General features: G+C 58.9%; 2 protein-coding genes across 2 annotated transcripts in view; both read left to right on the top strand.

Annotated features, from left to right (window-relative positions):
• TTLL8 (tubulin tyrosine ligase like 8) overlaps nucleotides 1-6,010 on the top strand; it is a 63,940-nt gene extending 57,930 nt beyond the window's left edge. Inside the window, exon 15 of the mRNA XM_033865675.2 lies at nucleotides 5,732-6,010. The gene's annotated coding sequence lies outside the window, so the exon portion shown is untranslated. The remainder of the gene's footprint in view (nucleotides 1-5,731) is intronic.
• Nucleotides 1,489-25,176, top strand: IL17REL (interleukin 17 receptor E like). Its single transcript, XM_033865796.2, has 17 exons — nucleotides 1,489-2,044; nucleotides 5,732-5,759; nucleotides 18,844-18,993; nucleotides 19,164-19,273; nucleotides 19,548-19,662; nucleotides 19,911-19,955; nucleotides 20,212-20,357; nucleotides 20,446-20,517; nucleotides 20,599-20,653; nucleotides 21,170-21,333; nucleotides 21,402-21,446; nucleotides 21,734-21,791; nucleotides 21,965-22,122; nucleotides 22,300-22,380; nucleotides 22,581-22,638; nucleotides 23,895-23,975; nucleotides 24,747-25,176. The coding sequence occupies exons 1-16, from the start codon at nucleotides 1,943-1,945 to the stop codon at nucleotides 23,918-23,920; spliced, it is 1,413 nt and encodes a 470-aa protein (XP_033721687.1). The 5' UTR covers nucleotides 1,489-1,942; the 3' UTR covers nucleotides 23,921-23,975; nucleotides 24,747-25,176.
• The last annotated feature ends 542 nt before the right edge of the window (nucleotides 25,177-25,718 follow it).

The raw sequence follows: 25,718 nt of genomic DNA on the forward strand, positions 1-25,718 counted from the left end.
GTGTCCCAACCACCCGAGCCTACAGGGGACAGGGGGCCTGCGAGGGGTCTCGAGGGCCGCTTCTTTGTGGACACTGGGGGGATCTGCAGCCCCCAGCCCTCAGAGGCAAGACAGGAGACCCAGGGGTCAGGGGCCTGTCCCACCATGGTTCTTCCCCATGAAGTCGTGTGGTTGGACTTGCCGTCCACTTCCGACCACCTGCATCTCCTTGGCACCGGGATAGCGTGCTCAGCACACCAGGGTGTCGCCTGGTGGGTGGGCCTGTCCTGGGGCGGCCCTGTAGAGAGGGCCACTGCGGTGCCTACTGGGCCACATGGGGCCTCTGTGCCGCTCTGGGGAGAGTCACTGAGTGCGGCGTCCCCAGCTGTCCCGTGGTGATGATAAAGCAGGCTGTGGTGGAGGGCAGCGCCGGGCCGCGCAGCCTGAGCTCCGGCAGCACGTCCTCTCCCGACTTACGCCGCCCGGCTGACCTAGGGGCCCAGGGACCTCCTGCAGCTCAACTCGGGGGGGGCCAGAGCAGGGGCGGCGGGAGGACTAGCGCCTGGACTTCCTGGCCACCCCGAAACACGCCAGCCTGTGGCTGACCGCACCCCAGGCCAGCCCCACAGGTGAACGCGGCCGGGCATGCGCCATCCCCATCAGCTCTGCCTCACTGACAGGGCAGAGTGAGGGGTGGTGCCCAGAGCCCCGCGGTGCTCACACGTGCTCCGGGCCTGGTGGGAGCAGCGGTGAGGTGCAGGCCCGGAGGGAGGGAGGCTGGGCCGTGGGCTCTGGTGCCTGGGCGGGGGTGGGGTGTGGGGCCCGTGGTCTTGCGTGCCGTCTGCCTGTGGGGCCCATCCTCTGGTGCCGAAGCTCCATCAGGTGTTTCCCAAGTTCGTTCCTGCCTCGGGCCTGAGCCCACTTCACGGAGCACTCGGGTCAGACAGGGTGCAAGAGACGGGCCGGCAGCCAGGGCCGCCCCAGGGGCCCGCCTGCCCAGGGTGCCGGCCTGGGGTCAGCTCCGGGTCAGCTCCTCTCCACACCTGGGGTGCCCTGTTGTGGTTTCAAGCAGAGCCCCAGCCCCCAGGGCCAGCACAACGGGGGCGGGGTGTCCCCAGCTCTCCAGCCATACGCCTTTTCCATGCCCCCTTCATGGGACAGTGCCCTCCCAGGCCGGAGGGTGCAGGAGGAGGGCTGGACACAGGGAGGATACCAAAGGGCCCCAGAGCCACGCCTTGGCTTCTGGGGCCGGACAGGGTGCTGGGAGCCGCTGCCCGGAGACGTCTCCCCTGTCCAGGAAGATCCGAACGGGAAGGAGCAGAGCTCCGCCGCCAGCAGAAGCCAGGCCCCAGAGTTACAGGCCAGGGGGCGCTGCCCTCTGGGGTGAGGGATGTCTAGGCAAGGGCTCAGCAAAGTGGGGGGCAGCCTCTCACATACAGATGGGTGACGGGGGCACTCGGGGTGTCCCCAGGCTTGCGGGAGTTGGGGCTGGCGCCAGCGGCCCTGGGAGACAGGCGCCTGGGATGGCTCCCACCCCTCTGCCAGCCCCGCTGAGCTCGACGACCACGGCCCCTGACCACCTTCCATCCCCCAACCACAGGACGGGGGCCTGAGAGACAGGGGGACACCCGGGAGCCGTGGGGGAGGCAGGCGGCTCCCTGATCGCACAGGCGCGCAGCCAGCCCCAGGGGAACGCGGTTACCTGAGACCCCAGAGCCTCAAAGTTCCAGGATGTCTTCTGTGACAGCCTGGAAACAGCAGGGCGTCTGGCCAGTGTGAGCCTGCAGGAGGAAGCTGCGGGCTGTGGGCTGTGCCCGGCCCACCGGGAGGGGCAGCACCCGCCCCAGGGAGCGAACTCACTCCAGACTCTCTCCTGCTTGTCTCGGGGCTGAGCTGCGGCCAGAGGGCGAGGCGCAGCCACGGGCATCCTGCTAGCCTTGCCCGGCTGTCACTTCGCGTCCAGATGCTGGCTGGGCGAGCCCTCGCCTTCCTCTCCCTGGCCTGGAGCGCTTACCGGAGCCTGGCCGTCCCCAGGGTCGCGGAATGCAGCCTCTCCTGTTCCCAGGTGAGCCCTGCCCCCCAGGCTCTCCTCTTGCCCTGGTTCCCCTCGGTGGGCACTAGCCGTTCCCACCCCAGCACAGGCCAGGGAAGCCGGCCCGGGGCGGTCGGTGGCGGGGGCCTGGGGGCCTGGGATCCCCACGAGGTGGTGGCCTGAGCCCGCAGCGCCAATCTGGGAAACGTCTGCCGGGAGCCTGAGGGGCAGGGGCGCTGACGCACCTGTGACCTGTCCCTCTCCGAGGAGCCACGTGGTGAGGGGCAGCCCGAGAGCCCCTCCTGCGTTCACAGACCCCGATTAGTCACCCAGGGCGGCGTCCGCGCTTCTGTGGATGCCCCGCTAAGGAAACGCCGCGGGTACCAAGCTCATCCTGGGCGGGAAGGAGCCGCAGGGCCGGGATGCGGCTCAGAAGTGGTGGTGTCCCGGAACTCTCACTGTCCCTGGGAGGCGTCCCATCCGGCAGCACCTGCCCACAGAGTGTGCCCGCGTCCCGGGGGGTCCCCCGGTGCGAGACTGGCGGCCGGCCCGCTGGGACGGGCTGGGGAGCGCCTGCTGTGTGCGCTCATCCAAGTGTGGGCACAGCAGGGACCTGCGGAAACGCACCTGAAGCAAGATTAGGCGGTGGTGACTGCTGAGCAGGGTAGCCTGGCGTGAGGGCTCATGGACCTCTCAGGGGCAGTGGCCGGGCCCCCCGGGGGACACGGGGACACCCGGCTCCCAGTCAGGAGGAAAGGCAGCTCCACGAGGCCTGCGAGAGTGTCCAGCAGAGGTTCCAGGGAGCTCACGGATAGACAGAGCGGGCTTGGGTGGCCGGGGGTCAGGCTGGGCTCAGATCCGAGGTGCAGGGACCCATGGCGGCAGTGGAGGTCCGTCTGGCTCCTGGTGGGAGCAGGTGGGTGCAGAGGAAACAGCTGAGCCCAGGTGGGAGGGGTGGTGGCCTGGACCGTCCCCACGGAGATGGAGAACGGGACGGGGCCACTTTGGGGTGTACTTCGGAGGTAGAGCTGGCAGGACAGGGGACCCTTGACCTTGAGGGAAGGAGAAATCCAAGATGGACCTTAAAGTGTAACTGTAGCCCCTGGGCCGATGGAGGAGATGTTTCCTGTGACGGGGTCTGGCGGGCAAGGGTTCAGGGAGGAAACTCGTTTTTGAAATATGGGATTTGAGAAGCCCGTCAGACGTGAGAACTGGCGTTGGTGCAGCTGGGTGTGGGATGGGCCGGCCCCATGGTGGGATGGGCCCGGATGTGGGGCGGGCTGCGAGGAGGGGAGGGACCCCGGCAGAAGGAGGAGCGCCAGGCCAGGGGAGGGAAGCTAGGAGGGAGGGTCCCCCCCGCCCCGCCGCTGCCCCCCACGGGGACGGCCAGGCCTGGGCCCCACTTTGCACTTGGCCGTGGAGCTCCAGCCACTGTGGCACCCGGCTGGGGCCGTGGGATTACAGGAGGAGGGCGGAGGAGCAGGGGACGCGGAGAGCCCGCGAGGCCCGGGGGCTGCTGGCAGCCAAGGGAGGGGGTCGGAGAGGGGGAGTCACAGCTCGGGAGGAGGGGTCTGAACGGGAGGGGCTCCAGAGGCCCAGGGCGGTGGGCGGGGCTGCCTCTGTGGGGCGAAGCAGAGGACCGCTGGTACGGCTGGTGCCCCCCGCACCTGCATGTAGACCGCTGCAGCCCATCGTGCCCCTAGGAGGGCTGTTCTGGGCCTTGGCACGTCTTCAGTCATGGCACAGGGTGGGGCGGACAGGAGCAGATGACCGCAGGGTGCCTCAGGGCGGAGTGGGGCAGACGGAAGGGGCCCCTCCTGCAGCATGCAGGGCCTCGCCCTCCACACCCAGTGGCGCCGCAGGGTCAGGGCCCAGACCCCACCCTCGGGTCCCTCCCCACAGACACCCCCACGCCCGCCCCCCTGGGAAGCCCCGGGAAGCCCGATGGAAAACCCCAGAGGCGGGGAGGGGGAGGTGGGGCGACCACTTCTCCCTCCCGGCCCCGCCCCACAAAGGGCCCCAGGGCCCCGGGCCAGCTTCTGCCGGGTCCCCACCCCCAGCTCCCAAGATGCCAGGGTCCCTGGGCGCCGGAATCCACAGGTGCTCTCTGACCTCGACCTTTGCCCCCGCTGGTCCCCAAGGCAGGAGAGGGGTTGCGGGCACCGAAGGGCCAACTACTAGACCGCGCCCACCCCCGCTCCACTGGAAACCCAGGGGCCACAGCTGCGTGGTCCTCAGGCACAGGGGCAGCAGGAGGTCCCCAGTGGGCGCGCAGTGACCCTGGGCCAGGATGCAGCTGCCCTCTAGCTCCTACCAGCTTGGGAGGGGGCTGGGCTCGGGCCACAGGACAGAGGATGCCAGGGGGTGGCTCCAGGCATCTGGGGCCGTGTCAGGGAGGGAGGGTGGGCGAGGACCCAAGCCACTGCCCCTTTGTCCACTCAGGGCTGCGGCCCAGGCCCAGCTGCTGCCCAGTCACCTTCTGGGCGCGGCACCCAGGTGGGTGCAGCCCCTTAGTCCAGCAGAGCCCTCCTGCCACCCTGGGCCGGCCCCGGAGTCAGGCCCCTCACCCGTGAGAGCCGTGGGCAGGGCCGCAGGTCGCCTCCGTGGGGTCTGTGCGTCTGGAGGCCTAAGGGGGCGAGTCGGCGTCTCTGGGAGATGTCGTGGTCAGAAGACAGGGTGGACGCGGGGTGACAGTTAAAAGGCTGGAGCGGAAAGGCACCTGGGTGGAAACGGGCGAATCCCGGAGTCTGGGGCTCGCCCAAGAGTGACACCCACTTACCCGAGACGTTAACGTCGGGCGTCACTGGGTAAACCTCAGCGCTATCTTTGCAACTTTTCTATAAATCTAAAATTATTCCAAAATGAAAAAGCTATTTAGAAAGGGGGGTGGAGCTGGAGCTGGACCCACCAGTAGTGCCTGCCCTGCAAACCCCAGGGACAGGAGCAGACCCCCTTCGCTCCTCCACCTCCCCACTTGTGCCGGCAGGGTCTCTACCTCGGGCCCCCAGCTGTCGTTGCTCCCTGGGCGCCCCCAGAGGGCCCCCACCGCGGCTGAGCCCGGGCCCAGGGCAGCGACCCTACTGGCTTGTATTCCGCTGCTTCGGGTGCCCGTCCCTGGGCTCCCAGAACTCTGCTTGCCGACCCCATCCTCCCAAGCTTACCGTGGAGCCCCTCAGCCCACCCACCAAAGTGGGGTCCACGGGCACGGCCCTGGCGCCTTCCCCCACCCACCCTGTCTGAGCCTGGTCCCTGGTCCCTGGCCCCGACCCCTCGGGAAGCCGTCAGTCCAGCGGGAGAGGCAGTGTGCAGGGGCTAATCCCTGCCCTTCCCCGGCGGTCCCCAGGCCAGACCCAGCGAGGCCACCCCCGGCAGTCACAGCTCTCACCCTCCTGACCGCTCGGTTATCGTCCCCCACACTTTTCAACAGCTGACGTTAAATGTCACTTTCTGACGTCGTGCGGCGCCCCGGCTCCGAAGGCAGCTCCTCCGAGGCCGGGATCGTCGCCCATTTTCTTTTCTTCCTGAAGCCCAGCACCCGCCCAGCACGGGCACAAGGGGGCCGGGGGAGCCGCGGATGCCAGCACGGGAAGTCGGTGCGGTCAGGGGTGGGGGCTCTGAAGGTGCACGGGGTCCAGGTCACACCGGGGCGGGGCCCGGGGTGGGCGGGGGACAAGAGGCAGCCAAGCTGACCTCCCACCCCTCTCACTGTTCCGTCCACAGGGCTTCGCCTGCAAGAGCCGCGTAAACCGTGAGTACAGCTCAGGCCGAGGGGGACTCGCTGCCCTTCTGCTCCTCGTCACCCTGCCCTCCCGGGAGCCAGGTCTGCCAGGCGGCCGGGGTCTCCCTCCTGTGCAGGAAGAGCTGCCGCCACTGCCACCGCCCCTCCCCTAGCAGAGCGCCGCCCCCCTTCCCTGCCCACCGCCTGGTGCAGGAGGGCAAGCGCCCCGTCAAGCCCAGTCGTGGGCTTGCTGGACGTGGGAATCGTGCGTTCCTGTTTTCACGGAATTCATTGCTTTGCAATAAATTTCTCATATCACACTTTTTCATTTTTTCCCATTGTAAAACGATATTCCATTTTAAAAATAGCTTTATTGTCTTTGCAGACACTATATTTCATTAAAAGGGGCATAAGAGATGCAAAATACGTACGGCAGAAAGCGCAAATAATCTAGCTCCAAAGCCCCCATATAGACATAAACATTGTTTACATTAGGAAAACATTATTCTAGACACTTTTGTAGGCGAATATACTGTTCGTGGGATAAACGTAACAAATATTTTATAGAGGTGAAGTTACCTTATGCCATGTAAACTAAGTATTTTATTTAATTTGACTTGACTGTAATAGGAAAAACTAAAGAAATGGTTAAACTTGAAGTGTTTCTTCACCTCAAGAGGTGTTGTTTCCTCGAGGACCCCTGCAAGGTTAAGGAGTGAGATTATGACACGGGCTGCTGGGCCCCGAGCCGGGGACACGCCCCCACCCCAGGCAGCATCCCGTCACCGGTTTGTCCGACCAGCAGTCAGCGGTTGTGGGGTGTTGAATAGCATCAACTCGGCGGCAGTTCTGTCCCTGGACTCTCCCCGGAGGGTGAGAAGCCGAGGCCACCCTGGCATTTCTGCCGAGGGGCCTGCGGGGTTCTCCTCCGCCCCAGGCCATCCCTGGTCCAAGCCGGGCTCCGTGATGCCCGTTCTCCCATCTGATCTGACCTCAGTCACCTCCGCCTTCCATCACCTGCTTCCATTCATTTTTCTCTTTCTCAACGGCTTTTGCCATGATGATCTCAACTGTTCCAAGCCGGCAATTTAATTTCCAGCCACGTCTCCTGGTTCCTGCGTCCTCACTGTACTTATTTGTCCTGAAATTGGGTCGTCTGGCTCCTTGACTGGTCCTCGGCGGGCACGGCTCCGCTGAGCCTCCTGCCGTGTGATCCCCTGTCGGATCCCTTGTGTCACTGAAGCCGTGTCCTTGTCACAGTGGAGGTGCCTGAGGAAGAGTCCCCTCTATTCCTCCGTGACGTTTCCTTGCCTCCCACGTTCTGTGTTCCTTTTCCCCTCCCTTCTTCCATGTCTTTCCTCCATCCTTATTTTCATTTTTCGTACACTCCGTCTGACATGCTTTCCATCCTGGTCACACTTCGGCAGCTCCCTAGAGACCCCTGGTTACTCAGGCTGGCTTCTCCTCTCTTCTGACCGCAGGTCCATGGTGTTTCCCCCAGGAGCTGTGTGCGAGGGCTAGGTGTCAGGACGGCCCCGGGCCTGGCTGGGGAGACAGGGGACTCGGCAGGCGGGTCCTGGGGGCCGGGGAGAGGTGTGGGGAGGGGCCCTCGGCTTCTGGGGGGCCCTGGGGCCGCCGCAGTCTCGTCCCTCCCACTCCTTCCCCCGCACGCCAGTCGGAGCGGTGACAATACAGGACACCCAGCCGGCCTCCTTCTCTCCGGACTCGGGGGAGGGGGGCTTGTCGAGAATTCCGAGGCTGAGTCACCCCACGAGCAGGGCTTCTGGGGAGCGGGGTCGCCAGGCAGGGAGACACCACGGCATCTGGGTGATGCTCTGGCCTGTGTCCGTGTGCTTTGCCTGCTGCGGGGGCCGTTCTCTGGCTCTGTGGCACCTGTGGTTCTGGTCGTTATGGGGGAGGGGTTTCGTGAGGCCACAGCTTCCCCACCCCCACTCCCGTCTCAGTCTGTGTGTCTCTGATGACGCTGAGACCCGTGTGGTCTCCCCCTGTGCCTGACCCGCCCTGGGCCAGTGTGTGGGGGCGGTCACCCCGCGTCACAGAGAGTCCTTCCACTTTCTCAGTCTCAACCTCATGGCGTGAGTCACAGGTTTCAGTTTTGATGCAGCCATGTCTACAAGCCTCCCCCTTCATGGATTTTGTGGATATGGGGGGGTCTTTCAAGAAAGTCTTCCCAATCCTCAGGTCAGAGAGATTTTCTCCCTGTATTTCCTATATTTCTGTATTAAAGTTTTCTTTCTCAGATTTAGGTCTTTGATTCATCTAGGATGTATCTCCGCGTATGGTGTGAGGTAGGAACCCACCTGTGATCTTTTGCTACCTGGAAATCCGGCTGTGGCCGCACCACGTACTGGATGCCCCCCACCCCGTCAGATTTCCACGCTGTGTGCACGGTTCCCTGACCCGCCCCTATCCCTGAGCGGGGTCACACTGTCTGAGTCCATATGGAGCTCAGCTAGATACTGATTTCTGGTGGGGCAAGCCCCTCTGGTTCCTTTCTTTCCTAAATTGTCCCGGGAGATTTCCTAAATCTTTCCTAAATTGTCCCGGGAGATGATGGTGTGGTTGTAGCTTCCCTGAATCCTCAGACCCAAGAGCAAGGATGTAAAACAGAAGTGGGGTCCACGCTCCCAGACCCCAGAGACGAGCCCCAGAGCCCCAGGCGGGAGCATCAGCGGGGTCTGTGCAGCAGGGAGTGGAGGGGTGTCTGAACCCCACAGACGGTGAGAATCGCTGGGGAACACCCCCCCCCGAGGGGCTGCCCACCACTGCGGCAGGTGGGTGCAGGGACCCCTTGGGAGAGGCCCTGCACAGAGAAGCTCGGAGTGGCATCAAGGACAACAGAGGCAAGAAAAGAGCAGCTTCAGGTACGAAGGCAAGGGGGGAAAGAGCTAAGAAACTCAACAGCGATCCACCCTATTTTTAAACACTACCCAAAAGTGACAGCAGAGGGAGCTCTGCGCAGTCAGGAAAGCAGACCAAGTCTGCTAAGAGCTCTGGGAAACTGAATTCACGTAAATGTGGGCAACGGAAGACTGTCAAGGGCAAGTTCCAGACAAGTTATGATAATTAAAAAGAAAAGAAGGAATGGAATGATGTGCCGACAGGCAAAGGAGGTGCGCCAGAAGAGCATCCTGAAACCCACAAGTGTAACAGTTCATTTCAAAATGGCTTAGAATATTCAAGACAATGATACGTTAAAGAACGACGTGAACAAAAATTAGAAACGTTCGGAAACGAGGTGACTAGAAATAAAGGAAAAAATCATTGTATAAATGAAGACTGCATTGGAAGTAGTGAATACACCCAATATTAAATGCCTTGAGAGAAATAGCAGGTGAAAAGGAGATTTTTTTAAAAATCAAAAAGCAATGTCCTACTGTATAGCACAGGGAACGATTCAACATTCTGTGATAAATCATAATGGAAAAGAATACTTTAAAAAAAGAATGTAAAGACGCAGACCTCCTAGAGAACGGACTTGAGGTTATGGGGAGGGGGAAGGGTGAGCTGTGACGGGGCGAGAGAGAGTCATGGACATATACACACTAACAAACGTAGTAAGGTAGATAGCTAGTGGGAAGCAGCCGCATGGCACAGGGATATTGGCTCGGTGCTTTGTGACAGCCTGGAGGGGTGGGATAGGGAGGGTGGGAGGGAGGGAGACGCAAGAGGGAAGAGATATGGGAACATATGTATATGTATAACTGATTCACTTTGTTATAAAGCAGAAACTAACACACCATTGTAAAGTAATTATACCCCAATAAAGATGTTAAAAAAAAGTAAAAAAAAAAAAGAATGTATCTATACGTATAACTGAATCACTTTGCTATTCAGCAGAAATTAACACAACATTGTAAATCAACTATACTTCAACTTAAAAAAAGAATACGAGTAAAATTTGAAAGGAAAAAAATCAAAAAGAAATGTAAAAAGAGATAAAATGATGTGTGAATAATGGTAAATGTTACAGATAGTCAAAGGATGTCCGGAAGGCAGACGATATGAGACCCTAAAGAAAACCAAAGCAGCAGAACAAACACTAAAAACTACAGTTCACGGAGAACAAACATTTCTTTCTTGACAGTAGATTTTGAAAAGGCAAACCATGAACCCGAGAATACCAGTCCTGGACACCACATCAAAAGTTATTCTAGTAAAATGGCTGGATTTTAAAGGGAAAGAGAAAAATCTTTGGGCCTCTCGGCAAAAAGAGCTGTACAATTTATAATGGAAAGAAAAGTATATCAGGCTTTTCAAAGAGCGACATTTTAACGCTAGAAGAAAATGGACAGCAAAACTATAATGCAGCTATGGTGCGTATAGACACAATACTGCATTATAATCACCACACTTGCTAAGAGGCTAGATTTTAATTATTCCACAAAAGAAGAAACGATAATTATGTCACTTGATGGGGTGCCTTTGCTACGATGACAATTATTATTACAACATATAAATGCATCAAATCAATATGCCGTACTCCTTCGATTTACACGACGTTATACGTCAAATATGTTTCCATAAAAGAAAACTGACCTTCTTGTATCAAGGTACAACAGGCGGGGACTCACGGACTATTGTCCCACGGCCCCTCCTGGGGACTCTCCGGGAGAACAAGCCTCTGGCAGCCAGACTGCAGGAGGGTCAGATCAGAAATGGGTGAGAATTACTACAGGGCTAGTCGCAAAACTGAGACTACCTGTGGAAAGGAGGAAAAGGAGACAGTGTGGTGTTCACAGCTGTACGCTGATGGTGTAAAAATGGGGAGAGACTGAGAAAAGTCTATGCAAAGGCACGTTTCTGCTGTTTCCAGTCACCCCGGTGGTTTGTGCTGTGACCCAGACTCGTGTACGGCGTGTGCAGTACAGCAAACGACACTTAGGACATATTTTCATTCTATCCTCCCCTGTGTTCTTGAGAATCAAGCATGGAAGAAAGGAGATGCAGATGTCATGTAGAAAAGGTGCTGTAAAACCTTTACTCTGAATTGGTAACCTCAGTATGACCTCACGAGGTATTGCTTTAAATACGTTGCAGCTCTGTCCACAGAAAAATCCTAGAAACAACGACCAACTCATAGTCATGAGCCTCCCTAGTGCTGTGGCCTTGAAATACCATTTTTCACCAAAATAAACTGATTTCCAGTCTGGGGCAGAAAATGTACAAGAAGAGCCTGGGACATCTTGTCATTCCAGATGGAGGAAGCTCTCAAAGGCGGTGGTGACAGGTCTGCAGTACATGGAGGCCAGAAGGAGCTCCCACCTGCCAAGAGGTATTGTTTGAGCTTCAAAAAAGAATAAGCACTGCGATGAGTTGCAGCCCATACTTAAACCCATGCATTCTTAGCGGTACTGTTTTAAAAAAAAAAAAAAAAAAAAGAATTGTTCATCTCTGTGGATGATAGGGAACCAACTCACCTTGAAGATTGGGTAAATAAAGGGAAGGAATCAAGCCTTGATCGTGCCTTTCTTCTACAAATGCTCCCTCGGAACAATTACTCCAGCCAATAAATGGAAGCAAAACAACAGAATTATCGTATCACCATTTTGCGTCTCCCAGTGAATTGAGCGTCCGTGACAGCTGGCATTAAACATGGCCAAGGTCCAGACAGGACACGAAGGCATTCAACACCAGGTCTATTCCCACCGGAGACTCAACCCTCAGCCCTTCAAATCTTCAATCAGAATTTTTGATTGTAAGTTTCCTGAAAATTTCAGCAGGCATTTTCCGGTGTGTGTATTCTTCAACACCACCAAGCAATTAACTCAACTCTGACACTGTCTACCTGGAGAGAGCCTCAGTTCCCACAGGTGAAGGGCTCAGTCCCACAAGACACCCCCACTTCGGGTGCCAGTCAAAACTCCAGGTGTCACCAGTACTTCTGAGTGACCGGCTATAAATTGGAGACTCCCCGCCACCTGCTCCTCAGGTTCAATTAATTTGCTTGAGTGGCTCACAGAACCCAGAGAAACATTTTACCTACTAAATTACCGGTTTATTATCAAAGGATATAAGTCAGGAAAAGCCAGATGGAGGAGACGCCCAGGGCGAGGCATGGGGAAGGATGAGGAGTGTCCCTGCGCTCTGACTTGTCATTTCTCTGTGTTCATCAACCCAGAAGCGCTCCGAACCTGTCCTTTTGGGGTTTTATGCAGGTTTCATTACAGAGGCATGGTTGATTAAATCATTGGCCATTGGTGATTGAACTCAACCTCCAGCCCCTCTCCCCTCCCCAGAGGTCTGGGAGGTGGGACTGAAAGTTCCAACCCTCTAATCCCATTGTTAGTTCCCCTGGCAACCAGCCCCCATCCTTAGGTGCTTCTAAAAATCACCTCATTAACAAACTAAGTGTGGTTGAAACAGGTTTGTTATAGATAACAAAAGACACCTTTATCACTCATCATTTAGGAAACTCCAAGAGCTTTAGGAGTTGTGTACCAGAAATGGGGACCAAGACCAAATATATATTTCTTAATATAAATCACAATATCACATGTTTTGCTTGGAATTGCACTGAATTTATTGACCAATTTGAGTCAGAAATGACATCTTATCCGAGGTGAGTCTTCTAACCATGAACATGGTATGCCTTTCCATCTTTGAGGAAGTTAGGTCTTCCTCAAAGTATTTATTTATGCCCTTCAGAGGTTGAAGGGTCCATGAATGGGTTCCTTATTTTATCACATTTTCTAGTTGGTGTTTGTTGGTGTAAAGCTAGTTTCGTGTATTAATCTTGCATCCACACACTTGTTACACTTTCTTTGTTATTTCTAGTAGATTTCCCACTGAGTCTCTTAAGTTTTTGTATATAGATAATCACATACTCTGCAAATAATAACAGTTTATAACCTACGTTTGTTTTTGTCCTTATGGAAGTGGCTCAAATCTCCAGGACAATGTTGAATGGGGAACCGCTGTCTCAGTCCTGATATTAAATAGCAATGATTCCCAAAAACGTACCATTAAGGATTAGGTTTATTGGGCGTTTGGAGGAGACGCCCTCCATCTAGACAAGGAAGTGTCTTTCTTTTCCTAGTTTGATAAACCTTCTTTCATCATGGGTAGAAAATTTTATGAAAATTTTCTGTGTCTATAAAGATACTCATACAATTTTCCTCCTTTAATCTTTTTAATGAGGTGATAGATTGTCTAATGTTGACCACACCTGCAGTCCTAAAACAACTCCTATCTGGTCATGTTTAATATATTATTAAATCAATTTGCTAAAATGTTATTTAGGATTTTGCAGCTATATTCGTAAGTGGGGTCAGCTTATACTTTTACTTTTGTGTAAGCCTTAGAAAATTTAACCATCATCTCAGATATTGCCTCTGCCCCATCCTCTCCTTTCCTTCTGCAACCTCGATGGACACACCTCAGACATTTCACGTCTTTCTTCCTATTTCTCAGTCTCCCTTCTGCATTTTCCATCCTTTGTCTCGTTGCTGATTTCTGTATCATCCACTGTGATCTTTCTCCCACTAATTCTCTCTTCAGTGATGTCCAACCTGCTCTCCAAACCATGTATTGCTTTTTAATTTCTGTTTCTGTGGGTTTTGCTTCCAGAAATTCTATTTGTTTCTTTCAAACGTGCTAGGTCCCTCTTTATAGTTTTTTCCCCTATATTTTCAAGCCTATCCTTTTAGCAGGTTGGTCTGCAGCCTGTGTCCGACCTGTTGTAGCCCTCCATGGACCCGTCCATGGCATGTCTCTGCTGGTTCTTTCTCTTGGTGCTTTGTTTCCCCAGCAACTTTGTTTATCACTAAATATATCTGCTCCAGGGAATTCCCCAGCGGTCCAGTGGTTAGGGCTCCATGCTTTCACTGCCGAGGGCCCAGGCTTGATCCCTGGTTGGGGAACTAAAATCCCACAAGCCACGGGGTGTGGCCAAAAAAAAAAAAAAATGTCTGCTCCATGCCCCTGAGAAATGATGCCTTCCCCACAGCCTAGGATGTAGGCGCCTTCCCCCAGACCAGGTTCCCCTTTGCTTCTGAGTGGCACCCAGGCGGGACATGTGACTATCAGGACCATTTCTAACTAAGTCATAGATTGAAGTTTCTTGGATCTTCCTGGGGGTGCAGACCACGGCCGGGACCCAGCACCCAGGCCCACGGAGGCTGTGGGCTCTCCAGGAAGCTCCGCTGCCCCTGCCCTCCCACCACGCCCCAGGACTCGGGGAGGGGGCAGGGTTCTCCTGATTCCCCTCGCCGTGACGGGGCAGCCCTGGGATCCCCTGGTCTGGGCCGCACGCTTGGAGCCCTCAGCGTCCGGGCTGGGAGACGCCCAGGAACGCGGCTTCCTGTGCTCTGCGTCCCTCTGCCCTTCCTCAGGGTTTATACTGATGATCCTGATTCTTTATCAGCTCTCACAGGTTTTTTTTTTTTGTTTTGAGGTACACGGGCCTCTCACTGCTGTGGCCTCTCCCGTTGCGGAGCACAGGCTCCGGACGCACAGGTTCAGCGGCCATGGCTCACGGGCCCAGCCGCTCCGCGGCATGTGGGATCTTCCCGGACCGGGGCACGAACCCGTGTCCCCTGCATCGGCAGGCGGACTCTCAACCACTGCGCCACCAGGGAAGCCCTCTCACAGGTTTTTAAGAAGTTTTTTTTACATGTATGTTTTTTTTCTCCAGCATTGTAAGTTGTTTTCAGTAGAATTGGTCCAAACAGCGTGGGCTACCGTAGGCTGGGAAATGGAACTCGCAACTTGTTTTTAAACAGACAGGAGTCCTTCTTTCTCCTGCTGCCCTCCCAGCATGAATTTAAATTCACCACCGTGTTCTACCCATTCCTGTGTTCACTGTTGCTTTCGTAACCCACTTCTTCCTTTTGAGTTCATATTTCTCCTTTTTAAAATACAGCTGTCAGGTCTTCTTTTAGGAAGCCTCTCTAAATGAGACCAAGGATATTTACTTCTCCGTAAGTATTTATGATGAGCTTTGGGTTCACAATTCTTTCCACACAGTAGCAATGAATTATTTTCCCCATTTTGAACCACAAATAATTTAGTGTTTCTGCCTCACTTTTTTTTTTTTTTTTTGGCCGCGCTGCACGGCATGCAGGATCTTAGTTCCCCAGGGATTGAACCCCAGCCCCTGCAGTGGGAGCGCGGAGCACTAACCACTGGACCGCCAGGGAAGTCCCCTGCCTCACTTTCTTCTATATACTCTCTCCTGTTTTGTGAGCTTAATTTGGGACAAGAGCCTGTTCTTATTTTTATTCATTTATTTACAACAAGCGACTTCTCCTTCGCATCCATTATACTTAACTATGTATTTCATCATTTCCCATGGTCACCACGCTCTTCTATGGCTCTACCTTTTTTTTGGCTCTGATCCTTTCCTTGCTTGGCTGGAAGGTGTTTGTTTTTTTCCAGAAAAGGTCAAAAGTTGCAGACTTCTCATTTTCTGCGCAGAGGAGGAAGTTTTCACACGCATGAGAGAAAATTCTAAAGCACAATCGCTTCTTTCAAGAAGGCTGCATACCGAGCTCTAAGGATGACTCTCAGAGCAGGGAAGCGTCAGGCTTGGGACACAGTCCTCGCCACGACGTTACGTGACGAACCCACCGGGCTTGACCACTAGCCCCTGTGGCCAGACAGACACTCAGCTGTCTCCTGCAGGCGGCCTCTCCTCCAATTCCAGCCACTGCCCTGGGGTGCTGTCCCCCTCTGAGTCGTCCATCTGACCCCACACCTTAGGTACATCAGCTCCAAGATGACAGTGGGCGAAGGATGCAGTTGGGGGCCAGGCTGGGGGCAGGCCATCATTTAGATCTTCCACCAACGGGGAAGATTTTATCACCAACACTGTTTAGAACTGCCAGCGCGTGTTGATAAAAAAAGGCAGACCAACTACTCGCTGGCTTTATCATTTTTTAAACCTCCATCAGTCTGGGGGGAGGATGGTGGAAGCCTGCGGCCCCCTCCCCCAGTCTACCCCTCCTGCATTGAGGACACACAGGCACTCATTTTATATTGCGTGGTTGGTTTCCTTATCATTGAATTTGGAAAGTTCTTTATAGATTCTGAACACAAGTTCCTTAGCAGGTGCATGATTTGCAAATATTTCCCCCCAATCTCTGACTTATCTTTTCACTCCTTACCAGGGTCTTTCAAAGAGCAGAAGTTTTAAAGTTTGATGAAATCCAATTTATTCATTTTTTTCTCTTGTGGGTCACGGTTTCAGTGTTGTATCTAAGAATTTTTTGCCTTACCTAAGGTCACAGAGATTTTTATTGAATAAAAATGTGTTTTCTTTTAAAAGTTTTATAGTTTTAGGTTTTACATTGAGGTTGACGGTCCATTTTAGGTGACCTTTGTATGTTGTGAAAGCTGTGGACAGAAGCGCATTGTTTGCCTGGCGACACCAGTTGATCCAGCACCATTAGCTGAAAAGACTACCCTTTTCCCTCTGAGTTCCCGGCATGTCTGCTGAGAATCAGTCGTGCATATGTGGGCAGGGATAGGATGCTAGGCGGGCGGGGTTTGTTTCTCAGTCCTGCAGGGTCTTCGTCCCCATCATCTTCTCACTTGCGTTGCTCCCGAAAAGAATTCTGCACCTTCCTTACCTTGGCTCCTCTGCACATCACGTCTTTTTTCCTCTGGTGGCTTTTACAGTTTTCTCTTTACCACTGGCTTTGAGCAAACTGATCCTGGTGTGCCGTGTAATTTCTTCATATTTCTTATCATTCATCAGGCTTCTTGGATCTGTGAGTTTATAGTTCTCACCAAGTTTGAAAATTTTCTATCGTTTTTTCAAGTTTTTTCATTCCCTCATTCCTTCTGGGACCCTAACCACACATACATTAGGTCACTTGAAGTTGTCCTACAGCTCCCCAATGCTCTGTTCTATTATTTCCTCACCACTGTCACCACCACCTTCACCATCATCATCAACACACCTTCACCATCGCCACAATCTCTCTCCATCTACTTTTGGATGTTTTCTGTTGCTATGTCAAGTTCTCCAGGGTTTTTTTTTCCAATGGCTAATCTGTTATTAAACCAGCTGTTGTATTTTTCATCTCAGGCACTGTAGTTTTCATCCCTAAAAGTTGGATTTGGGTTTTTTTTTTTTAATATCTTTCATGTCTAACATGTGGAATACAGTTACAGTAACTGTTTGAATGTTCCTGTCTACTAATCCTAACATCGCTGTCGGTTTTATTTGATTTTTCCTCTCATTCTGGGTTATGTTTTCCTGATTCTTTGCATGGCTTGTAATTTTCTATTATATGGTAGACATGGTGATTTTTACCTGTTGTGTGTCGGATATATACTTTTATCCGTACAAATATTCTTGAGCCATTTCTGAAATACAGTTAAGTTCCTTAGAAACAGGTTAACCTTTGGGGGTCTTTAAGATTTGTTAGGCGAGGCCAGAGCAGTGCTCCATCTAAGGCTAGTTATTCTCCTACAGAAGCAAGACTCTTGCATACAGTGTACCCGGGGCCCCGTGAATCACGAAGTCCCCAGTCTGGCTGGGAATGGGGTTAGTCCTGGCCCCGGGTGCGGACAGGACGCTGTCCCCGCAAACCCCTTGGGCTTCTCCTCTTCCTGCAGCCCCTCACGTCCATGTGCTCATCCGCTCTCTGACGAACACGCATTCCCCTGCTCTCTCTGCATCATCCCTCATCTTGTGCTCATCCTGCAAACTCTGGCCACTTCCGTCTGCCCCATTTCTCCACTTCGGGAGGGTGTCAGGGGTCCCCAATTCCCCCTCCCTCTGCCACAGCCTGGAAAGGCTCTCAAGACAGCAGGGCCCTCGTTGGGCTCCCCCGTCTGTCCCCGTCCCTCGGGCATGGCCGTCTGTCCCCGTCCCTCGGGCATGGCCGTCTGTCCTTCCCCACGTCCGGTGTCTTGAGACTGTATCTTGTCTGGTTTCCAGGCTGCTTCAGGCTCGAGGGAAAATCTGACCCCTGTGACTTCATCTTGGCCACAGTGGGATCTACAGCGCTGGGTTTCTTTCCCAGGAACACTTCAGACCTCGTAGTTCCTGCTGCCTCTTTGAGTTGTTTCTGATACGGTCCAGTCGGGGCTCTGTTGAGCGACGGGCCAGCGCGTCCGTCCATGTCTCAGCCGCGGTGCCTCTGCCCCCCTTCTCCAGGGTCTCGGTCGTCAGCCACCGTGGTCCGTGGGGATGCCTCATTCCTGCTCCACTTTCTCTGCAGCGAGGAAGCCTTTGGTGCACCCTCGGCCTCTGCTTCCCCCCATCACGTGCATTCAACAGTTCCACCTGGTCCCACCCGTGCCCCCTCTCCTCCCGGCATTTTCGTCCTTTACTTCCCCTTGACTGTCAGCCCAAGAAGTGGGTCTTCCTGATATGCTCCCGGCATTTGCCTGGGGCCCGGGCCCCCTGGAGGCACCGCTGAGCACACACACCTCCCTTCCTGGGCGCACTGTCCCGCCCGGGGTTACTCCCCCGTTTGACACGTCACCAGGCGTGAACGCCACGGCCCTGAGCGCAGCAGAGAACCTGGGCTGCCATCTCCGTGGGGCGCGGGGCCCCCTGGGGTGTGGTGGCTCCCGTGGAACCAACGCCCCTCCCCGGACCTGAAGCGTCCGCCGGCGAATCTGCAGAGCCACGGCCGAAAACACTGCTCGGCCCTCGCGCCTGGACGTGAGAGCCCAGCTCCCTGCACAGCACTTGGTCCGGCCACAGTTTCCGGTGCCCTGACCGAGGCCGTCGGGGCCAGGCCCACCTGGGCCGGTGCAGCCGCCTGCCAGCGGTCAGGGCCTTAGGCGGCAGTGCCCTTGAGGTCAGGGCCCCCGTGCCCCCAGCACACCTTTGCTGTCGCCCATCTTTGTTGTCCGCGGGGCCTGCCAGCTTGCCAAGGGGGGCTCCTCTGCCCCCTTGCTGGCCAGGCGGGGGCCCACTCCTGGCGCCCAGCGGTCATCTCTGAGCATGGCTCAGGGTGGCCCACCACTCACCCGGGGCCTGGTTCCCTGACTGCACTGGGGCAAGTAGGGAGGACTCTCCCCGCGACTGTGCAGCCCCAGAGCCCCCCTCCCCCACCCCCACCCCACCACCCAAAGAGCCTTACCCAGGCCCTGGGAACCGTGGTACTCACCCTCCTTCTCCCCTCCCCAGGAAATATTTTCAACAGCTTCTGCCGCAAGCCCCCCACGTCCATGTCCGGGTCCGTCCTGGAGGCCCTGACCCTCTCCACTGCCATGAAGTGTGCCCCCCCCGACGGCTGCTCCCTGTTCCTGCGCGTCAAGGCCTCTCTCACGCTGCATGGTGACCATGATGGTGGTGACACCCAGGAAGTGGGGTGGTGGGCTCAGGGCTCCTCTAATCCCCGTGACAAGCAGGGGGTGGGGTGGGCCAGGGAGACCCTGCTAACTGCCCTTCACAGAGGAGGGGAGGGAAGGGCTCTGACAGCCCTGCCGGCCCCTCCCTCCACCCAGAGGGCCTGCGGGGCCTGGAGGCCTGCTCCATGAGCCTGGACACCCAGGAGACACAGTGCCAGAGCGTGCGGGTCCCCAGGGCCTCCCGCCGGCTGCAGGTGGGGCAGCAGGTGAGACCAGGGTCTGACCCGGACTTGCGGGTCCAGCCCCAAGCCGGTGCCGGGCAGCTGCACCTGTCCCCTGGCCTGCTCCCGGCTGCCCTCCCCTCTTGGCCACCTGATCCATAGACCGTCCTGGGGCTCTGCCACCCCAGGCCCAAGGAATGGGTGCCCCTCCTCCTCTGCCCCAGACCCTGGGTTCCAGCTGTGCGGTGTGGAACTGGCCTGGCCATGGGTGGGTGGACAGAGGTCCCAGCTCCACCAGTTCCCACCCGTCCCTGCCCAGCTCCAGGTGCACTTTGACTGCTTTGAGGTGAGCGTGGCCCAGAGCCTCTACGTCACCCTGAGGACTGTCCCCCACTTCTGCGGGGTCCAGCTGGACGAGCGGTACCATGTGGAAGGTGGGCCGGCGCGGGCACAGCTGCCATCCAGCTTCCCGGGACTGATTCAGGGCGGGACTCACCCAGGGCAGGGGGCAGGGGGCAGGGCCCCGCGCTGGACGGCTCCCAGCAGTGCATTTGGCTCAATTCAGCGTCTCCGTTTCCCTGGAGAGGAAGGCCTTCTGGAAACCACACGGGCAGAGGCCCAGCTGGGGGGCGGCCCCTGGTGCAGAGCGGGCTGGGCCCAACACTGCCTCTGTCGTTCTCAGACTGCGCAGACGAGGACGTAGGGAGGAACGTGCCCGACTGCTTTGGTGAGGCCCCCTCCCCGGGTGGGACCTGGGCCCCATGGCTCCTGGGAAGCCTCTCAGGTGGTGGCAGACACCCACGGGCCTCCCACTGGGCTCTTCTGCCCTCCGCACTCGGGAAATCATGATGGGTCCTCAGGTGGGAGACCCCCAAAATACCGAGGTCTGGCAGGGGTCACCCCCTGGAGGCTGTCAGCACAAGGGAGCCCCGTGCCTGGTGACCTCTGGCCCCAGCGTGACCTCACCTGCTTCCCTTCTACAGCTGGGAAGCTCTCCTACTCGGTGGACCGCAGCCGCAAGGTCATTCTGGTACAGGTGCCAGAGTCAGGGGGCCCCGACTACCACGACTACTACGTGCGGCTCTGCCTCAAGTGGTTCACCTGCGAAGACGCGGGCGCCCCAGTGCGAGTGAGCCCCGCCCCGGCCCCGCCCCCGGCCCCGCCCCGCCTCTGATCCTCGCTGGCCGCCCGCCCACGGTGCCTTCACTCCCCTGCAGGTGACAGCGAACGGGGTCTCCCGGAGGGTCTCTCTGCCCTACAAACAAGAGTTGTCGTGCCTGTGCCTTGAGGTCAGTGAGGATGTGGCCTTGACCGCCGGGAGTGGACAAAAGGATGGGCAGACCCTGCGCTGACCCCAGTCCCTCCCGCAGGGCTGGTCCGCGACGCCTGACGCCGTGCGGATCCAGACCTGCCCCTTCGAAGATGGCAAGTGCCCCGTGGTGCCAGGGGGAAGGAGGGGGGAGCGAGGAGAGAAGGGTGGGAGATGGGAGGGTCAGAGGTGCCCAGCAGGGTAGGGGCTGGCCTGTCCAGCTGGGACGGCTGACTCGAGCGGGGGTGAGACGGGGTTGGGGGACAGGCCCAGCCTCAGCCCTTGAGCCTGCTTCGGACGGCAGGCAGCCAAGTGTGTTCCAGGCAAGCCCTCCAAGGCGGCAGAGCCTGCGCGTGGACGTGAGCGTGCAGGAGAGCGCGTGTCGGCCGGTGCACGCACGTGTCGCAGCCAGGCCACCTGGAAGAGCCCAGGCTGCCGGGAGGGGCTCCCGGAGGGGTGCAGGGTGCTCACAGAACACACACACAGACTCGGGTCAGGCCCAGAGCCCCCGAGAGAAGGCACCTGGGTCCTGGGCCAGCCCGATGGTTACTCTAGCAGGTGCTCAGTCCCGTGGCCCACGGGCGGCTGGGGTAGCGCCAGCTGATGCCAGCCCTGGGGGAGGGTCCCTGCAGACACGGAGACACTGTGGGACGCCATCCACTACCACCCGGGGAGCCAGGAGCTGAGTTGGGAGCCTGCCTGTCCCATGAGTGGCCGTGTGAGTCTGTGCTGGCGCCCAGGGCCAGGGCCCCAGTGCCTGGAGCTGGAGCAGTCCAGCCGGCCTGCACACAGCAGGGTGAGTGCCCCCCAGGCAGGGATGGGGCGGGGATGGACGGCCAGGGCCCTGACCTGAGCGCCCCTCAGGTGCAGTACCCTCTTGTGGACACCCAGCCCCAGCTCTGCCTGAAGGTGAGTGGGCCAGTCCGCAGCCCGCCTCGTGCACTACCAGGGCTTGGGGAGGGGGCCCAGGGCATTGGGGCAAGGGGCCTGCAGCCACATATCCCCCTGTGCCTTGTCCAGCCCTGGGTCCAGCTACTCAGTGGCCCCTCTGATCCCCTCCTGGTCCCACGGGGGCGGGGCGGGGGGAGTGTAACCAGTCCCAGAGGGCCACGAAGGAGGCCCGCCTGTCCCGGCCCCCCACCCGCCCCCCCGTCCCTGCACACGTGGCCACACCCCGTCCCTCGGCCTCCCTGCAGTTCTCCACGAGCCTGGGCTTCCCGGTGAAGTGCCCTTTTGAGCAGCTGCGCTTCCCAGGTGAGCCCCCCGCGGGGCGGGAGGGAGGCCGGCTGAGGCCGTTGCAGGGCGGCCGCAGCAAAGAAGGCCCTTTGCTTGTGTAAATGCCTCTTGGTCGGGGGGAGGGGGGGCAAGACGACAGGGTGCGGTCACTTGTGGGGTGGCGTGCTGGGCCTCACCCCTGCCCCCCGCAGCCTGGAAGATGACCGTCCAGCTGGCACCCGCTCCGGGCCACCTCCGGGTGGCCTTCTTCTCGCCCAGCCCTGCCCGCTTCCAGGTGTGCCTGTGTCACCGAGGGAAGACGTGGCCCCCCGCGTGCCGCCGGCTGCTCCAGGCCACCCCCATCCCTGCGGTGAGCTGGGTGTGGTGGGCACCGTCCTGGGGACCTGGGGGGGGCGTGCTGACCCCTTCAGTTCCCCACAGTCCCCAAGCCAGCCCTGGCGGGGAGGGTGCTGAGACGGCTCCGCAGGGACGCAGAGGAGCCTGGTCTGCACCCCCGCTGCCCGTGACCCACCCCTCCCCCGCTCAGGGTGACCCCACAGAGGACCCTGCGGTGGCCTTTGTGGACATTCCCGGGGACCAGGCCTGCGCACCCGGCACCTGCATCCAGGTGGGTGGTGCTGTCCTGCCCACCTCCTCCACTCCCAGACCTCAGGGGAGCCCCCGCCTCCCCAGAGCTGCCCTGGGGGCCCCTCCAGCTACGCAGTCCCTCCAGCCGGTGCCTCTGGGGAATGCGGGCGGGGCTCAGGGAGCGGCTGCAGGCTGTGCTGACCCGCTCTCGCTCTCGCTGCCTTCGACCCCGGCCTGCAGGGCAGAAGGACCGACATCCAGTTCTCCGTCCCCCAGCAGCTGTGCGACCTCCAGTGCGGTGAGCACCGGGGCCAGGCCTCAGCCAGAGGGGGCAGGGAGGACAGGCCCTCGGGGGGCTGCAAGAGGCAAGGGCTGGACCCCAGACTGGCCCCTGGAGCCCCGTCTCCCATGTTGGAGTGGGGGCGGGGTGCACGGCACAGTAGACTGGGGCTCGGCAGGCGACAGAGGGGCCACCCGCCTCGGAACCAGGCCCGGCCCCGCCCTGACTTGGGCGGTCAAGTCCGCCCCAGAGCCTCCTAGCACCCAGCCGGGTCCCACGGTGTCAGGTGCGCTGCGTCTCCTCCCTGACTGCTCCGACCCCAATCAGGGCTCTGGTTCCAACTGTGCAGGAACGCGATGTCCCCAGCCCACCCTTCGCCCAGCCAGCCACGGATAAGCCTAACCCTGCAGGGCCTGGGTGTGGCCCAGCGGGGTGGCTCCTGCCCCGGGGTGGGGTGGGGGGGAGGGGGTGGGGGTGGGGGTGGGGGTGGAGGGAGGGACGACACCAGCGCAGGGTGAGTGACAGCAGGCACAGCCACCTGCAAGCACAGAACCTCTCCTGGTAGCTGTGGAGAGTGGACCCCCTGGTCACGGGGGGAGCATTCCGGCGCCCAGGGCTCTCGCAGCCCTTTCTGCACATGGGCAGCTGGGTAGGTCTTGAATGGCCTCTGAACTCAGCTGAGTCACAGCAATTCCAGGGCAGCCCCAGTCCTGCCCGCCTTCCCCCGGGAAATGCCCCGGGGCCCGCGGAGGCTCCTCACGCCTGTATCCCCCAACTGCCCCCCACTCCCTGACCCAGCAGAGCTTTTCAGCCGAGTCTGGGTCCCATTCCCCAGCAAAGGTCACCTCCAGCAGATCACAGGTCAAAGGGGCGATGGTCACCCCTAGGGGCCTCATGTCTGGGCTGGGGCTCTAATACCTGCCAGCCAGGTGGCCCGGTGGCTGGCCTGGGGCCACGGCTGGAGCGCCAGTGTTATGCTGGGCGAGTCCCAGAGTCCCAGGAAGCAGTGAGAGTGACTGGGCCCAGCTCAAGTGGTGGGCACCTGGGGGGCATACTGCCCTTGGGGTCTGGGCGGACTCCCCCGGAGACGGGACCCTTGCCTGCCGCGTGGGCACTGGCTCAGCTGCACTGGGCAGTGCACCATGAGCGACTGGGGTCTCGGACCCCTCTCCTGCCTTCCACTGCACAGGCAGGGCTGGGCTGGGGACGGCTGTGCCCCCAGACGAGGGTGGCACTGGGCCGCCTGAGCCAGCCCCCCATTCCTGTCTCCCCAGCTGCCACCCAGGGGACAGCAGCCTGAGGCCACGTGTCTCACCAGGAAGAAGCAAGTGCTAGGGCCAGATTGCTGGGACGTGGTGAGTGGCAGCTCACGCCTGGGCACGCCAAGCCTCTGTGAAGGCTGGGCCTCAGAGCAGGCGGTGGGGCGGGTCTCACCTGGCCCCAGACCGTGGCACCTATGTGCCTCAGCTCTCCAGAGGCCTGCGGCTCCCGCGGGCCCTTGGGCCATGCCGGGGCTTCCAGTCAAGGACCTTCAGCCCCTCTGAACCCCCCGAGTGGGGTCCAAGAGAACGGCTGGGTGGGATGCGCCCTTCCCCGGGTGGCCCAGCCCCTGACCTGCCCCATCGCAGCGTGGTCCCGGCTCCCTCTGGACAACTGGGGGCACGGCCTGCACCCCTGGTCCTGAGGACAGTGTTCTCTGAAGTGCAGAGTGTGGCCGCGCCCCTTCTGTAGCTGGGTGGGTCTGGGGGCCGGGACATGCCCACAATGGCTGGGCTCCACATACCGGGTGGCCCCCTGCTGCCCAGGCTGGGCCTTCACTGGCCCCCCAGTGTCCCTCACACAGCTCTCCCTCGACCCTTCAAAGACTCTGCCAAGAGCTCGAGGGAGCCCACGGCCCGAACACCACCCTGCACCAGCCCCCCCGCAGAGCTCAGCCCACCTTCCACTCCCCAGGCCCCCAGCGAGGCCAGTCCAGTGAGGGCCGGCTGCTTCCGTTGGCCTCAGGGGCCACGTGCCAGGACGAACCATTCTCAGACAGTCACACTCCCTGAGGGCCACTATGTGCCATCTGTGCTCAGGGACCACAGGGGGACCCTTGACCCTGCAGTGTCACTTCCGTGTCCCAGGCCAGGGGTCACCCAGCAATTGGCCGGCTGGGTCTGCCCTCCCAGGACCCTCCTGCCGGCTCACAAGGACCACCGGGCCACACCTCCCAAGCTGTGTCTGGGGTCACCTCCACGAGACCACGGTGCATCCAGGCCCCGCCCTGGACGTCAGCTGCGCTGCGTCTGCAGATGTGCCCCTACACCCAGGCCCTGGCTGGGCTGTCCCTCCTTCAGCCGGACACAGTCCACCGGGCCTTCTCCTATCCCTCTCTCAATGGGGCCTGCTGCCCCCAGCCGACTAGGGGGGCAGGCAAAGCCAGCATGGCCCCTCGCTCAGTAAACACTTGTCCACCTGGCTCGCCTCTTTCCTTGACGACAGAGATGGGGTCTGCAGGGCAAGGTGGCCCTTAGGGTGGGGTTGGGAGGACCACGGGCCTGGGCTTACCTCCTAAAACGAGATGGAGGTCAGGACTGCAGCTGGGGCGAGGGTGGAGCCACGGACACGGGCGGAGCCTGCCGCCCTCCGCCACGTACAGCCTCGCCTGTATCGCAGGACATCCCCAGGCTAGGAACTCCAACAGCCCCACAGCCGCCCCCATGGGTGGGGGGAGAGTGGTGCCCACAGGCGGGTCAGGGCCACCCCGTGCCCACTCAGCCCGCAGGCCCGCCCCCTGACGATTGGCAGGGGCTGAACCACCCCTCAAGCCCCAGGCTCCCACTCCCCTACCCCAGCCAGGCCCGGTCCCCTGCCCAAGGGCCCCCTGGAGACCCCTGTCTGCCCCAGGTGTCCCCTCCCCATCAAGGCACCCGGGAGGGTGGGGGACCAAGGTCCCAGCTCTGGCTGGGGCCCCCTCTCCCCGTCCCACAAGCTCCTGCTTCCCATGCCTGGACCATCCAGGGGTCCCCTGGTCCACGCACAGAGACCCCAGCGGGACCCAGGGCCACCCCAGGAGTCCTTGCCGCCTGGAGCTGGAATGGTGGATTTGCTGGCGG

Source organism: Tursiops truncatus, chromosome 11 (assembly GCF_011762595.2).
Source record: "Tursiops truncatus isolate mTurTru1 chromosome 11, mTurTru1.mat.Y, whole genome shotgun sequence".
Taxonomy (NCBI): domain Eukaryota; kingdom Metazoa; phylum Chordata; class Mammalia; order Artiodactyla; family Delphinidae; genus Tursiops; species Tursiops truncatus.

Bases quoted from the DNA above. Each gene is read 5' to 3' on its own strand.
- IL17REL (XM_033865796.2), top strand. From the start codon at position 1,943: ATGCTGGCTGGGCGAGCCCTCGCCTTCCTCTCCCTGGCCTGGAGCGCT. The intron at 20,358-20,445 runs GTGAGCCCCGCC...ACTCCCCTGCAG, and splicing joins ACGCGGGCGCCCCAGTGCGA to GTGACAGCGAACGGGGTCTC. The intron at 20,654-21,169 runs GCAAGTGCCCCG...GGGTCCCTGCAG, and splicing joins GACCTGCCCCTTCGAAGATG to ACACGGAGACACTGTGGGAC.